Source organism: Saccopteryx leptura, chromosome 5, assembly GCF_036850995.1.
Source record: "Saccopteryx leptura isolate mSacLep1 chromosome 5, mSacLep1_pri_phased_curated, whole genome shotgun sequence".
Taxonomy (NCBI): Eukaryota; Metazoa; Chordata; class Mammalia; order Chiroptera; family Emballonuridae; genus Saccopteryx; species Saccopteryx leptura.
The window spans coordinates 73,085,125-73,101,947 of record NC_089507.1 but is presented as its reverse complement, the minus strand read 5'-3'; the positions used below and the strand labels follow the sequence as shown (position 1 = coordinate 73,101,947).

The window sequence follows — 16,823 nt, the reverse complement described above, 5'->3', positions numbered from 1 at the left end:
TTTAAATTTAGCTTATTAGGGAATGATTATTGAGAATGTGATAATTAAAATATTTAAAAGTATGTGTGTGTAAAATATAAAACCCCGTCACAACCTGGAGTTACTAAGGTAGAATTTAGGAGCACAAAAAAATCTTTTCAGAGGATGCCTTATCACTACCATTTTTAGAATTATTGTCCTGTGCTAATAGTAAATACAGATAAATTTTAGTCATTTTTTACTATTGTTGTAAATGCCTTACAGTTAATGTATCCCCTTATGATAAATCTATAAAATATGTGGTACTTAAGGTAACAGCTTTCACTACTTTCTGACAAGTATAAATTTGCAATGTTGGTAAAAAGAGGATTATAAAACCAAACATGGAAGTATTTTTGTTTTGCCTTGTTTTATTTTTCCTTATTCTTTAATGAAGAGTGTATCAGTATACATTTATTTTTAGAGAGAGCTAAAATAATTTTCTGCCCAGAAAACTTGTTTATAAGGTTACACATTTAAACTAGCATTTTCAGGCCTGACCTGTGGTGGCACAGTGGGTAAAAGCATTAAAAAGCATTTGACCTGAAATGCTGAGGTCACCGGTTCAAAACCCAGGGCTTTCGGCCCTGGCCGGTTGGCTCAGCGGTAGAACGTCGGCCTGGCGTGCGGGGGACCCGGGTTCAATTCCCGGCCAGGGCACATAGGAGAAGCGCCCATTTGCTTCTCCACCCCCTCCCCCTCCTTCTTCTCTGTCTCTCTCTTCCCCTCCCGCAGCCAAGGCTCCATTGGAGCAGGGATGGCCCGGGGGCTGGGGATGGCTCCTTGGCCTCTGCCCCAGGCGCTAGAGTGGCTCTGGTCTCGGCAGAGCGACACCCCGGAGGGGCAGAGCATCGCCCCCTGGTGGGCAGAGCGTTGCCCCTGGTGGGCGTGCCAGGTGGATTCCGGTCGGGCGCATGCGGGAGTCTGTCTGACTGTCTCTCCCCGTTTCCAGCTTCAGAAAAAAAAAAAAAAAAACCCAGGGCTTTTCTGGTCAAGGCACATATGGGAGTTGATGCTTTCTGCTCCTCCCCCATTCTCTTTCTCTCTGTCTCCTCTCTCTAAAAAATAAATAAATAAAATAAAAATAAAGTAGCCTTTTAAATAGAAATATATTGCTTTTAAAACTTATATGTAAAAAACTACATGTGATACTTTTTACTTAAATCAGAAAATAAATACAATTTTTCCAAGGGAAGAGTCTAAAATGGTAGAGATTATAAAAGCTTAGAATTAGTATCAATCATTTTTCTAATGTGGTTATCTATATAAATTCATTCAATATTTTTGAAAGTATAAGGAACAGGTGACCAAATTACTGGTAAAACAAAACAATCTATAACATGGTGTACTGATCTTAATTAGAACAATTAAATTTCACTTTTCACAGTCTTAACAACATACTTTTTACCTATAGTATGAAACCATTTATAAGATTAGTAATCATTTACAAGAAAATATCTTTCTCCCTAAAACACAAGGCTACACTTCACCAGGAACATTTATGATAAATCTATTGGATTTATTTAGGCACAAAAATGTAATATTTACAATGCCTCTCAGTTTTATACTAACAATAAAATTACAATGCATTCTTTAATGTGACCTTCACTGAATCTCAAAAGAAAAAATTTAAAACATTTTCATAAGTGAAAAAAATATTTCTCTCTGCTTTATATCATTAAATGTAATAAAGTTTAACTATATAATATTTTTAAATACCTTTTATTATTATAATTAATTCTGATTAAGTATTCTTACCTTTAGCCATTATGTTTAGACTTGTGCTCTAAACCTACACCTATGCATTAAATATCTTAATAGAGTAAATTCATAAAATTTCTAGATTTTGTTCTGGGTGGGAGAGTTATTTTTGATAGTAGGAATTTCAATATATCCTACAAAATAAATACAAATGTATATATAAATATATTTAAATATTGCTTTTTTTTCATTTCTATTATTTTTGGCTTTAAATGCTAGTTTCTTTTCATGTCTTTAATATCTTGTCTAATCAACATGATATTGAATAATTCTTAGTGACGGATATTCTACAGTTTTTCATCTCATTTCCTACTTTGATCTAATAATTCATAGTAGTCTTTTTGACTTGTTTGATTTTTATTTTTAGATGTAACTTTTCTGTCAAGCTCATTCTTACAGAGAATTATAACATGGAAAAGCAATAAAATCATAACTGCTACCAATAAGTAGTTGTAAAGGGGTGTAATTCCACAAGACCACTCTGGTACTCTTATATTCCTGTCGCAAATGACACACTTATATCTCCCCAAATTGATATGTTCAAGTCCTAAGCCCCAATGTAATGGTATTTGGAGGTGGGAACTTTGGAGGGATTTAGGATTAGATAGATCATGAAGATGAGGTCCTCATGAAAGAATTAGTGTTTTCATGGGAAGAGGAACAGTCAGAAGAGCTCCTTTTTATTCCTGCGTGCATGCAGCAAGGAAAGGACTTGTGAGAACATATGGAGAAAGCAGGCTTCTAAAAATCAGAGAGAAGGCTTTCACCAGACATTGAATCTGCCAACAGCTTGGACAGTTAAGTTTCCAGGATTGTAATATATGTCTGCTGTTTAAGCCATTCTGTTTATAGTACTTTTTATAATTCTCCAAACAGACTAAAAGGTTCCAACATACACATACACACCATACACACCCTGTAGAATAAAAACCATTAAACACAATCTACATTTTACATATATTTTTCAGAGATATATCAGATTATTTAATTGTAAAAGAAATATATACTTTTGTATTGAAAGTGAAACACTACAAAATTATATAAAACTGAATTTAAACATTCTATTACCTAAATATAATTAACTACACTAGATTTTCTATGTGTATATATTTTTATACAATGTTATGCTATATACAGTTCTCCCTACTTAATTTTATAAATGAATAGCTATGTAAATATATATTATATATATACTATAATTATATATTATTAATAAAATTATTAATGAACATTTAATATTTTTCTATATTTTTAGTATTTATTATTCTTTGATAATTGAGGAAATTGAGGCCAGAATAAATATGCCTAAATTTAGTCACATAAGTAATTATATTAGATACTCATATTCTGATATTTTATATCACTATATTCACTTATTCTCCTCTACAAGTAAAGAAAGATAAGGCAACAGAAAAATGAAGGGAATAAATACCTCCTTTGCTCTATTTTTAATTTAATTTTCTTCTTCTTCATATTTTTTTTTAGGTAAGAGGAGGGCAGACTGTGATGAAGCAAACTTCTGAGTCACTGAGATCTACCTGGCAACCCTGTCTGGGGCTGACACTCAAGTACTGAGCTATTTTTAGTACCTGAAGCTGATGCTCAGACCAGCCAAGCTATCCTCAGTGCCCAAGTCAACACTCAAACCAATCAAGCTACTAGCTATGGGAGGGGAAGAAGGAGAGAAGCAGAGGAGAGGGGAGAAGCAGATGGCCACTTCTCTTGTGTGCCCTGATTGGAAATCGAACCAGGACATCCATACGCTGGGCCGATGCTCTATCTATTAAGCCACTGGCCAGAGCCTATTTAATTTTCTAACCCAAGGCAAAGTTGATCAAACCTGGTATATACCTTGGGGCTTAATGTAATGTGGCTGCCACTGCTAAAAAATAAACTGTGGAGGGGGAGACTGCATAATACAATTACCATTTTGGATTTGCTCATCAGAAGGTGCATGAAGAAGGTCTCAAAAGAAGATCATTTCCTCAATACAACTGACACTACTCTCTCTCAAGCTGACACTAACTTCTTGTGGGCAGAAGCAGAGACTGGGACAGGAAGGCAATGCTCAGGGGCAGATGTGGGAGAAGCAGGTTCTGATGGGTGTTTAGAGAAGACAGCAGGCTCAAGCCTTTTCTTTCCTTGAGGCTTAAATGGAGCCACTGGACAAGCAGACAATAGGCTGGATTAAGAATGAGAAATCAAGCTTCCGGAGAGAAAACTGTTGTAAGAAGGGTCATACTTTCATAATTTCTCATCCCAGGAGAGGCTGCAAAGTATTTTTAGCTGGGAAAACTGTAGAGCTTCCACTCAGACTGGCCAGTGGTGTCTAACATTTGTAACTGAGAAGACCTTAGGGCAGTGGTCCTCAAAGTGCACCCTAGAAGATTTCCAGGTGCATCCTATGGTATTATTCCAGAGAAATATGTGCCTGTTGGGGACCAAAAAACCAACAGGATTTGTGGAGTTTAGATTTTGGGGGGACAGAGGTGTGGGGAATTGGCTGTAAGCTGACAGTCTGCCCAACCCCCACCTCACTTGCCTGATTAGGTTGCAAAAGGCTGTTAAGCTGTGGTGCTGGATTGTTTACACTACCCCCCATGTTCCCTGGAAAGACTGGAGGCAAGTTTCTTCTATCCTTTGTTTGGTGTAAAGCAGGGGTAGTCAACCTTTTTATACCTACCGCCCACTTTTGTATCTCTGTTAGTAGTAAAATTTTCTAACCCACCGGTTCCACAGTAATGGTAATTTATAAAGTAGGGAAGTAACTTTACTTTATAACATTTATAAAGCAGAGTTACAGCAAGTTAAAGCATGTAATAATAATTACTTATCAAGTACTTTATGTCAGATTTTTTTGCTAAGTTTCGTGGAATAAATCTTTATAAAACAACTTACTATAGTTAAATCTATCGTTTTATTTATACTTTGGTTGCTCCGCTACCATCCACCATGAAAGCTAGAATGCCCACTAGTGGGCAGTAGGGACCAGGTTAACTACCACTTGTGTAAAGTTAAGATGATATGTATGGTGGGGGTTTTAGATTGATGATTAAACATTAGGAATTATCTCTTGAAGCCTTCTGGATTTCTATAAAAAAAAGAATATGTGGCAACATCTAAAAAAGCTTTGAAAATTTTACTACAATTTTCAACATCCTATTTATGTGAATTAGGATTTTCTCAACACAATTATGAGTAAAAAGAGAAGAATTCTTCAACGTGTTGACGAGGAAATGAAAGACAAGTTTCTTCTATTCTTTGTTTGGTGTAAAGCAGAGGTAGTCACCTACCGCCCACTTTTGTATTTCTGTTAGTAGTAAAATTTTCCTTTCAAATATATGCCCAAACATGGAAGAAATCGCGAGGACACATAAGGCTCATGTTTCTCATAAACACAAGAATGAAAAAACTTAACACATTCGCACTGGGACCTGCTGAATTTACTAAATCTTACTAAGAATGTATCTATCTATCTATCTATATATATATATTTATAAAGATAACTTTTTGTCAGTTTTTTAAAAATTTTTAACCCCTCTTTTTTATGAATTCTAAAAAGCATAACTCAAAAAATGTAGCATAAAAATATTTTTTAATGTCAGAATAAATTTAATTTGGTCATATTTATTTTGTTTTAATTACCATAAAAGCACACTTGGACTTTATATATTTTTTTAATATTTTACTTAATTATTATAACGTATTTCTCAGAAATTTGTATATAATGAGCCTACTTGTATATGTAGGATTTTAAATGCGCCCGACTTCAAAAACTTTGAGAACCACTGCCTTAGGGTGTAGAAATTTTTCATCTTATTACAAGACAAAATCCTATCAAATTTAACCTTAATTACTAAGTGCCCTATCTCCAATATAGCATATTGTGGGGTAGGGGCTTTAACACATGAGTTTGGAAGGAACATTGTTCAATCCAGAGCACTATCCTTTATCCTTCAAGGTAAAAGGATATTCAAGGATTTATAGAACATGTCAAAATCCATCTGAAGGGAACACTTTGGAAAGGATTCTAACCAAACCATAAATGAATCAGAAGAGACTATATAGTGGAGTAAGATGAAGCGGAAAGAAAGCAGTGATGTGTAATAAATCTTACACTGTATATAATTTAAATCTAAATGAAAAATACTGTGATTATAAAAATATAAGTCAAAAATAAAAATTCTTAAAAGAGAAGAAATATGTTTCAAAGGAAAACCGTCACTGAAAGTCCTCAACAAACTCAGCAAGATTCATATAAGTTTCAGGGAGAGAGAAGAGACTGGAAAATAAAAAATTAAAAAAAAAAATCTCATTTGGTGGGAGAATGGTCTTAAACTTCATCATTTGCTGTTTGGCTTATTCCAATTTTTTTTGTGTGTGTTTTTCTGAAGCTGGTAACGGGGAGAGACAGTCAGACAGACTCCCGCATGCGCCCACCAGGGGTGACGCTCTGCCCACCAGGGGGCGATGCTCTGCCCCTCCAGGGCATCTCTCTGCCTCGACCAGAGCCACTCTAGCGCCTGGGGCAGAGGCCAAGGAGCCATCCCCAGCGCCCGGGCCATCTTAGCTCCAATGGAGCCTCGGCTGCCGGAGGGGAAGAGAGAGACAGAGAGGAAGGAGGGGGGGGGCGTGGAGAAGCAAATGGGTGCTTCTCCTATGTGCCCTGGCCGGGAATCAAACCCGAGTCCCCTGCACGCCAGGCCAACGCTCTACCGGTGAGCCAACCGGCCAGGGCCTCCAATTTTTTAATAAACACTTTATAAGATAAATACAAGATACAACTTATTATCAACATAAAAAATGCTATTTACATATCCCATTTTACATAGGTAAAACTAGCTGTGGCTTTCATATTACCTATCAGGACAGAGAAGATTTTGTTCTATTATACAGCAGTTGGAAGTAAATATCCCATATGCAAACCATTTCCTTCAGGTTCACCAGAACAAAGATTCCTGCCAGAAGAGAACATTTTCTCTCTCTAATTGATGCCCCAACACATACGCAGCCCAGGACGCTTTAATATTCTAGTATTTAATAAATATGTCTTTTATTTATTGAATGAAATAAGAAATTATTACTTTGGGATCCAATGTTACATAGCTATAATTAAAGTAATTTAGTACCCCTCCCTTCAAAAAAAAAAAACCTGTTGACTAATTTTGTAAAATGAGGGAGAAGTGTATTGTTTTACTTTAAATTTGAATTATCCAAATTTTTTACAAGTTGACCCTTGAACAACATGGGTTTGAATGGCACAGGTTTACTTATACAAAGATATTTAAAATTTCAAAATCAATAATAATCCTATGCTCTTGGGGTCAAAAATTAGCATCGATGCAATCATGGAACATTCTAAATAAAGGTCCAGTCTCAGAAAAAATGTTATCAGTTGTCAAATCAGTAAAATATGCTGTAAATTTGTCTGTGATCTAACGTGTTAAGAGTTTTCAGGTACTTGATGGTTTATAAAATCTGTTTTGTCTTTTAATTATATTTAATAGTTACATAATACCTTATTAACACAGTCAAATCAGTAGTTAAATCTGAAATCATCATAAATTGAAAACACATACTTAGGAGATTAGTGCCCAGTACTCGTTACCTACCAAATGTGTATTCACGTTATACAAGTATGATTTTTTACATTTTTATGATGTAATAGTTGAATAAATACTACAAAAACATGAAGTACATACCTTTTATATTTTTCTGTAATACTATCTGTATTAGTATGTCTTATTAGATTAATACATTTTTGGAAGTTTTATGAAAATAAAACATAACCTCTCTGTTTGCAAGATGATTAAGTAATTTGCTTTATATTACATCTGTATCTCTAGGTGTAGCAGAGTAAAATCATGCACTTTACAAAATGAAATGAGAGGCCTTATGCTTCACAGTTTTTCACAGATTAAATGGAAATATCTAACCCTGGTTCAGTGATTTGTTTATGAAATTATACAAAATTTAATCCATAATATAAAACATGCTCTCTATTTTTCAGATTGTCAAATCCTTATTACTGTAGGATTATAAAATTGATAATAATTGGTAATCAGAATGAATTACAAACAATTTATAAATAATTAATATAGTGTTAATAAATAAATTGTTGTAGGGTCTATAAGAAATAACCTTGCAAGGAAAACACACTTGTGGGCCAAATATTGTCATCACTTACCAGCTCTTCCTGAAGTTGGGAAATGAGTTCATCCCTCTCTTTCAGCTGCAGCTTCAACATGGAGCATTCATCTTTCATTATATCCTATAAAACATCAAAGAGACAGTGTAATAGGCGTAGGCCCTTCACTTTGCTGTGAATCCCAAATATGAATATTACAGAAAAATATAAGGAAAGTCAGCTTCATGCAATGGGAGATAATTGCATCTGACTAATCAAAGTGAAATTTCCTTTACAACAGGGTTCAAGAACCTATGGCTCACAAGCCAGATATGGCTCTTTTGATGGCTGCATCTGGATCGCAGACAAATCTTTAATAATAAAAAAAAACATTAAAAATATAAAACATTCTCATGTATTACAATCCATTCATTTCCTATCGCTCATGTTCATGGTTGCGGGTGGCTGGAGCCAATCACAGCTGTCCTCCGAGACAACACCAAATTTTTATTGGATAATGCGTAATGTACACAGGTCATTGTATGGCTCTCATGGAATTACATTTTAAAATATGTGGCGTTCATGGCTCTCTCAGCCAAAAAGTTTCCCAACTCCTGCTCTACAGTATGCTTTTTTCATAGTATTATAAGCTGCAAATAAATTAATGCATCCAAAAATATTATGCTATATGTAATATACACGTTTTATTTCTTATATCAGTCTTTTTCTTTGAACATCCATTTGTCCATTTTGTTGCCAAAGACAGAAACTTAGAGTCATCCTAAATTCTTTCCTCTCATTCCTGTGCATACATATTCATAGAATAAAAATACCGATACTCTAATAAAACAGGGGTAGTCAACCATTTTATACCTACTGCCCACTTTTGTATCTCTGTTAGTAGTAAAATTTTCTAACCACCCACTGGTTCCACAGTAATGGTGATTTATAAAGTAGGGAAGTAACTTTACTTTATAACATTTACAAAGCTGAGTTACAGCAAGTTAAAGCATATAATCATAATTATTTACCAAGTAATTTATGTCGGATTTTTGCTGTTTTGCAGAATAAATCTTTATAAAACAACTTACTATAGTTAAATCTATCTTTTTATTTATATTTTGGTTGTTCCGCTATTGCCCACCATGAAAGCTGGAACACCCACTAGTGGGTGGGAGGGACCAGGTTGACTACCACTGCTCTAAAAGAAACACTTTACAGTTTCTTCCCCTACTGTAATTAAATATTAGTTTTCAAACCAATGGCCACAATATGGTGTTTATCTTTATTGCTATCATAGTTATCCCTTTCACTAGACACCTGTGGGCATTTGATCTGCTTACTCTGCATGTACACTCAGCCCCAGTCTCCATGTACACAAGACATTCACATCTATCTACGTCTTACTTTATTCTATTTTGATAATTCTCAGATGCAAATACTTAATTTAGAAACATCTGTCTTCCATGCTTCAACCCATGAGTAAAACTACTTACTGAGCATATACTCAGCATTGTCTAATAGATATTTCAACTCAACAACCTTTTCTCCTACCCCAAAGATTCATTTCTACTTATTTTTTGCAATAATTCTTATTTCCTAAAACAATCCAAGAAGTTATCCTATACTCTCAGTTCTTACTCACTAGGAATCAAATCTAGTGCTAAAATCATTTTCATTTCCCATTTTTAAATTTTTACTGAATTTATTGTGGTGACATCAGTTAATAAAGTGATACAGGTTTCAGGTCTGCAATTCTTTAATATATCATCTACATATTGTCTTGTGTGTTCACCATTCCAAGTTAAGTATGTTTTTACCACCATTCATCCCCTTTACCCTTTTCTACTTCCCTCCACTGCTCTCCCTCTGGTAATCACCACACTGTTGTAGGTGCCGATGAGGATTTCTTTTTCTTTGGTTAATCCTCTCACCTTTATCAACCGGTCCTCCAAGCTCCATGCCCACCCTTGACAGGTAACACATTCTTTAATCCCTATTTCCTTGATCTGTTTTGTTTTTATTCCTCTTTATTATTCATTGACCTTCTCTGGGTACTCATTGTTTCTTATTTGATTTACTATATTAAGTCTCTAAACTGGTTCTCTATCATTTTCCCTTCTGTCAGAAATATTTTCCTAAATTAGAATTATATTACTTTTTAATTTAACAGCTAATCATTTCCTCTTTCAGAGAAAAAATGTCAAAACTTTTTAGCGTAGCATATAGTGTCTTTTCCTGTCTGCTATTGCTTATTTCTGGAGTGTCAAAGTTTTTCATTTCTAACTTTCTTGCCACCTTTTTTCACCTACAGAACTGAAAGGCAAAACGTTTCATGTCTCCTTTGCTTTGCACATCTCTGTATTACACTGCCACCGACCCACTGCACCCCTCCATCCCTCTCAAATGTGTTATTTCTAAGAGGCATTTCAAGCATTACTCCTTATTCACTAAGGAGCTTTCCCTTGTTTGCTGAGTTACACATCCCTGGGGGCAAAGGCTGCTCCATACCAACTAAATAATACATCATTTCACACAGTGCTAATACTTGAGATGTTATTTGCTTGTTCCACAGCCTCAGTGAACTAGTTACTACCCCCCCCCCCCACACACACACACACACTTTAGTGGCTAGATTGCGGGCATATCTTGTTTTATTGAGTTCCACTTTATGGCACTTTACAGATGTCACTTTTTTTTATAAATGAAAAGCAAGACTTTCCACCAGCAAAATGATTGTGATTGCCTGTATTTCAATACTCACTTTACTGCAGTGGCCTGAAACAAAATCTACATTAACTCTGAATTATGCCTTGATATAACTAGTATATCATTAGCACCAAACGTTATAACGGATACACACAAAATGCTCAAATTAACTGTTCCTTCCTATGAAATTTCCAAACAAACAGTATAAACATTAGAAAAATTTTCACCTTTCCTGAATATGTAAACCTTGTCTGAGCTGACAAGGAAGAAAACAGTTAAAGAATTAGAGAAAACAGAATAATTGTTTATTCTGGTCTTCATGGTGTTAATTTCTACTTTACACTATGAAATATAGAATTTCTGATTCAAATTTACTAATACCTTCTTTCATTTGATGACAACCAGCTTATCTGGGAGCTACTAACTAATTATCTCTGCTCCTTTCTTTTCATAGTAGTCTTATTTCTTCCCTTAATCATGGATTTTTATCTTTTAATATTTATTTTTCATTCGAAATATTACATGTTATACTGTTAATGGCAAAAGGCTTAGCTTGCTCCACAATGCAAAGAACAACTTGGCAGTTCTAATGCCGGTGGCTGAGCTTAGGCAGGTTCACACTGAATTTGGGCAGAGAGAAAGGAACTGCGGAGCTGAAAGCATTGAACCATTCCTGTTTAATAGATTCTTGCAATGGCAGACAAGCAAACAAGCAGCAGAAATCACTTCTCACAGCAATAGGCAAACAAACAGCAAAACAACCCCTCACAGTGGCAGGCAAGTTATCCGCCTAAGTCAAAGCACCTACAGCCCATAAGCTATGCACACATGGCTCTGCCACATACTCACACACTAATCACGCAAAGTGCAAGTGAGCAAGTCTAACACAGCTGGTTTCCCAACAATCCACCCCTTTAGGGTTGCTCACTTCACAATCTATATGATAGGTATCTTCTGCTATGGTCCCTATGTGAAGAGTGAGGCGCATTACATAAACAGAAACAGTACAGACTACAACAACAGAATTACAAAGGCATAAGCTATACCAAATGAACAATTACAAAGGATTCCTTCACAATGTTTCCCTGAGGACTGCCCAGGGAGTTAACTGGAAGCCCAGCTTAACCTCCTAGCCCACAGTAGGTGGGAGGGCCTGTATAGTCCAGGGCAGGGGTCAGGAACCTTTTTGGCTGAGAGAGCCATGAACGCCACATATTTTAAAATGTAATTCTGTGAGAGACATAGAACAACCCATATACATTACACATAATCCAATAAAAATTTGGTGTTGCCCTGAAGGACAGCTGTGATTGACCCCAGCTACCCACAACCATGAATGTGAGTGGTAGGAAATGAATGGATTGTAATACATGAGAATGTTTTATATTTTTAAGGTTATTATTATTTTATTAAAGATTTGTCTGTGAGCCAGATTCAGCCATCAAAAGAGCCATATCTGGCTCACGAGCCATAGGTTCCTGACCCCTGGTCTAGGGCTATGTCCATTGAAGCCATAAAGTGTCCTCGGTGCATATATGCAACTGGATGGGAAGAGCTGTGTGGAGCAGGAGGGTCTTCACAGGTTCCGGCCCCTCCATCAGGGTCTCTCATAATACAGCATATCCACCCAGGAAGAGAGCCAGTGCCTCCTCTTGTGACTGTCTCTGCTTCAAGAGTCCATTATATCACTGAATAATCAGTTCACAATAGACAACCCAGCTGTCTGTGCAAATCACCCAAGGTGAAGATTCACTACAGGCAACTAACCATACAGCTCCTTGATAACAAACCTCAGTGCCTTTTCATAAACGCTGTGTCAGATGCCACAAGCCCCATCCAAATCCCTCAGCAAGCTTATGGGACCTGGAGTGGTCAAATGTATTCAAGGCCTGTGCCCCCTCGACACAAAAGCACCTATTATCTTCTAAGGCCAACACCTGCTGCACATTAGAAAAGGCAGTGGATAGCCAATTTCACTTGGGACCTCCAGCTCCTTGCCTGTCCTCATCAAGTGGGTCCTTCGGCTTTCCCCCTATTCAAACTGGAACAATGAGTTTTGGGGGTCCTCCTCTCTCTCAGCTGTCTGCATCATATAATCATGCAACCATAAAACCTGAATGCCAGCCATTTTCTTGGTTGCTGCTGGGGCCACCTGATTCCCTTGACTTTTCAGTGGCTGGAACCTTTGCTCTGGCTTAAGCTGCCACCAAAGCTCTAACAGGATATTAGACCTGCCATCTAATTTCTCTCTACCTACCCTGGTCACAATAAAACCTACCCACATCTCTGTTTGGGTAACCTGTACAGGCCTGTTTCTTTTGTTAGTAGGGGTGAGGGACAGCATGGGCAACCTCCCACATAGCCTTATAATTTTGTGCTGCATCCTTCTCCCCCAAATCTGCCACCATCTGTGTAACTCCATTGATGGGTTGCCCTACATAGGGGCTCAAGACTGCCTCTAGTGACCAAAAAAGGGCTGATGGGATGCTACAGAGAATAAGGTCCCTCATCCCTGCCATAAATACTTCCTCATCTGGCCCATGGGATCTCGGGTGAAAGCAGCATTCTTTATACCTAGTTCCCAAAGGATCTGAGGCAGGTCTGTATGTGACTGCCACTGACTCACTTCCCCAAGAAAGTCTCCAACATTCTTCCAGACTGTATGAATGGCAGCCACCACCATTCTAATAGGGTGTTTCTAATATGCTTCTCCACTTCTCCTTCTCTCCCTTCTCTCTCTCTCTCTCTCTCTCTCTCTCTCTCTCTCTCTCTCTCTCTCTCTCTCTCTCTTCCCTTTCTGCAGCCATGGCTTGGTTTGAGGAAGTCAGCCCCAGGCACTGAGGATGGCTCCATAGCCTTGACTCAGGCACTAAAATAGCTTGGTTGCTAAGCAATGGGGCAACAGTCCCCTATGGGCAGAGCATCACACCATAGTGGGCTTGGTTGGTGGATCTTACATGTGGTAGTCTATCTCTCTGCCTAGCCACCTCTCACTTAATAAAAAGAAAGGTATTTTCTCTCCATATAAACCAAAACAGCAAACATGGCATTATTCTTTAACACAGTGGTATATTTGCTATGTTTTCCAGACAATTAAATACAATACTGCTTGGATATCAGCATAATCTTACCCTTAGGAAATCTTAATACTTCTTACTGATTTCTATCACTAAAGAGATAATGACAATAATACCTTATATTTGTATAGAGGCTTTATAACTTACAAAACACTTTTATATACTGAAGTTCTTTTTGTTATCAGAATCTTTCTTGATCAATTATTGCACAAAATGATATATTTGCAGGATAAGAGGGGCTTTAGGCATACAAATAAAGCAGAGGAGACAGCTGTAGCAAATGTCAAATAAAAGAAAACCATTAATAATATTTAATACTTAATATATTCCTACATTTGTTTTGGAACAGTTAAAAAATGTTAGTCTAATGGAAACAACCAAAAAGCCCATCAATAGATGACTGGATAAAGAAGATGTGGCACATATACACTATGGAATACTACTCAGCCATAAGAAATGATGACATCGGAACATTTACAGCAAAATGGTGGGATCTTGATAACATGATACGAAGCGAAATAAGTAAATCAGAAAAAAACAGGAACTGTATTATTCCATACGTAGGTGGGACATAATAGTGAAACTAAGAGACATTTATAAGAGTGTGGTGGTTACGGGGGGGAGGGGGGAATGGGAGAGGGATAGGGGGTGGGGAGGGGCACAAAGAAAACAAGATAGAAGGTGACAGAGGACAATCTGACTTTGGGTGGTGGGTATGCAACATAATTGAACGACAAGATAACCTGGACTTGTTATCTTTGAATATATGTATCCTGATTTATTGATGTCACCCCATTAAAAAAATAAAATTATATAAAAAAAAATGTTTTATATAAAAAAAAAATGTTAGTCTATATTGAACAATTTGCTAAGATTTAAAAAAAAATTTATTTAGAATATTAAGTTTAACAGGGTGACATTGATCAATAAGAGTACATAGATTTCAGGTAAACATTTCTATAGCATTTGAACTGTTGATTATGTTGTATACCCATCACCCAAAGTCATATCATTTTCTGTCAATGTATATTTGTGCCTCTTTACACCCTTCCCCCCACTGCCTCTCCCAGGTCCCTTTCCCCCACATCTCCCTTCTGCTGGGAACCACTTCACTTTTATCTATGTCCAGGGTCTCAGTTTTATATCCTACCTATATGTGAAATCGTACAGTTCTTTGCTCTTTCTGGTTTACTGATTTCACTCAGTATAATGTTCTCAAGGTCCTTCCATCTTGTCGTAAGTGGCAATATGTTAAAACAGTTCCATGAGACCATGGGCTTGTCATTCACTATAGTCCTCTTAGACTCACTTTTTTGCATTAATAGAAAATAATTGTGTTGCATAACTCTTCTAATGTAGTCCATCTTACTTATATTTATCAGTACAGTAAGTAAGCAGAACAGTAAACTAAGTCATGATCCTTAAAAAAATATTTATCCAAAGTTTTTACTATTATTGTCTTTGTTTCATCCAGTTCTTTTTGCATAAATTAAAATTTAAAAACAAACATTAGTATTTTCTGAAGCCTTCTTTAAATGGTGGTATGTGTTTTTTAGGTGGAAGAATATGAAACAATGTCTCAGTGTCATAGAATGAGTTGGTAGGTATGACAGATTAGTTTTCCGATTTCCTAAACCCATGAGTTTCATCAAAATCAATTATAAACTACACTGGAGATGTAAATGTCTTTATAAACTCATTAACAATGAGCTTCCTAACAGAGAAAGTCAACATTGATAAAGTAATATTAATTTATATTTTCTCATTGGACTTGCCTGATACAAATTTCATTGGGAAAAAAAAAAATGTCCTTAAGTGGTTTTGAGATTCCCTGATAACAAGCATTAATTTCTTTCACAGAAGACAGGTGAAACTGTCATGTTATACCCTTTTTTAATAGTTTATTTCTTAAACAGAACAAGCAATTGTTTAAATGACCCTTCCCACAATATTATACTATACTTGAAAATAAAATAAAATGGTTAAAAACATCCTCTTAACAATTCCAGTTATGAAGGCATGCTTATTTGCCCTACATGTTTTAAGTAAGGAATGGGGGACATCTTATCACTCAACATCATTAATGTAGTAGGAAGATCATATCTGAACATGTATGAACTTAGTTTCTGGAAAATAAAATTAAATAAAAACTTCAAACTCATCCCATTCCCACGTAGAAGTGTGTAATACAGTTGTTTTATTAAAATGCTATCTTGACCCCGTTTTAAGACCTTGGCTAGATGCCAATTAGTCCCCCTTCTTGAACAGCTGACTCAGTCCACATCCCAAACACTTTCCTTATTGGGCCCTCCCACACCAGGCCCATTATGTTCCAGCCCCCCTATACTAGGTGTAAGCAAATAAGGACAGACTGTATGCCCCAGAACTCTGAAAGTTATTTAAATTAGCCAAGCCTCAGGGAGCCCCAAGAAAACCTAGTTAATTCTATGTTTCTAGCCATACATGACTGCCCCATACAACTCCAGTTTGCTGTTATTCTGTCCACACAACCTCCTGAATGATCCTGCCTAGAAGCCGCCTCTCATGTGTAGGAGTAAGTACCAAAGAGTTTCGCCTTTCATCTGAGTGTCAGTGTGTTATGTGCCAACATCAAAAGAATCTTTAATTCTCATAAAATACATCACTGGCAGGGGCTTTGCAGGTAGTGGGCACCATTCTGCCATTTTTCAGGGACAAAAGAGCTGAGCCAGCTCTTGAGCCCTGGGCATTTATGCCAACTCAGACAGAAGGACAGTGACAATATTGGGCACTGCTTGGCTATACATATATTCCATAATAAAGGGAGAGTAAATCCCTTCTTGTTTTATATGTTAATAAAGGAGAATAAAACTTCAGAGGCTGAACACTGTAATATTAGCAGGTTCTAAAAAGATGTGTAGTGTTCTATTTTATGGGGTGTTGAATTGTGACAATAATGAAGAATACAGAAATAAGTAATGCTTTAGGGGCATTTTTTCAAAGAGTCTAGCATATCTGTAGAATTCTTTGGATGACATAAAGCAGACAGCTCAATATTATCCTGTACAGGAATCATGGATAATATGAGTCAATTTAAGCAGTGGTTTTAAGCATTGTGGGAGGTCAGAAAACTAAGCTGTGAAAAAAGCCAT

The 16,823-nt window shown here is 36.6% G+C and overlaps 1 protein-coding gene across 3 annotated transcripts in view; it reads right to left on the bottom strand.

Moving 5' to 3' along the window:
- Positions 1-16,823, bottom strand: part of CCSER1 (coiled-coil serine rich protein 1) — a 1,510,224-nt gene that overhangs the window by 767,238 nt on the left and 726,163 nt on the right. For all 3 annotated transcript variants that reach the window (XM_066385743.1, XM_066385744.1, XM_066385742.1), the window contains exon 8: positions 7,967-8,050. In XM_066385743.1, the coding sequence (XP_066241840.1) occupies positions 7,967-8,050 (84 nt within the window). The remainder of the gene's footprint in view (positions 1-7,966; positions 8,051-16,823) is intronic.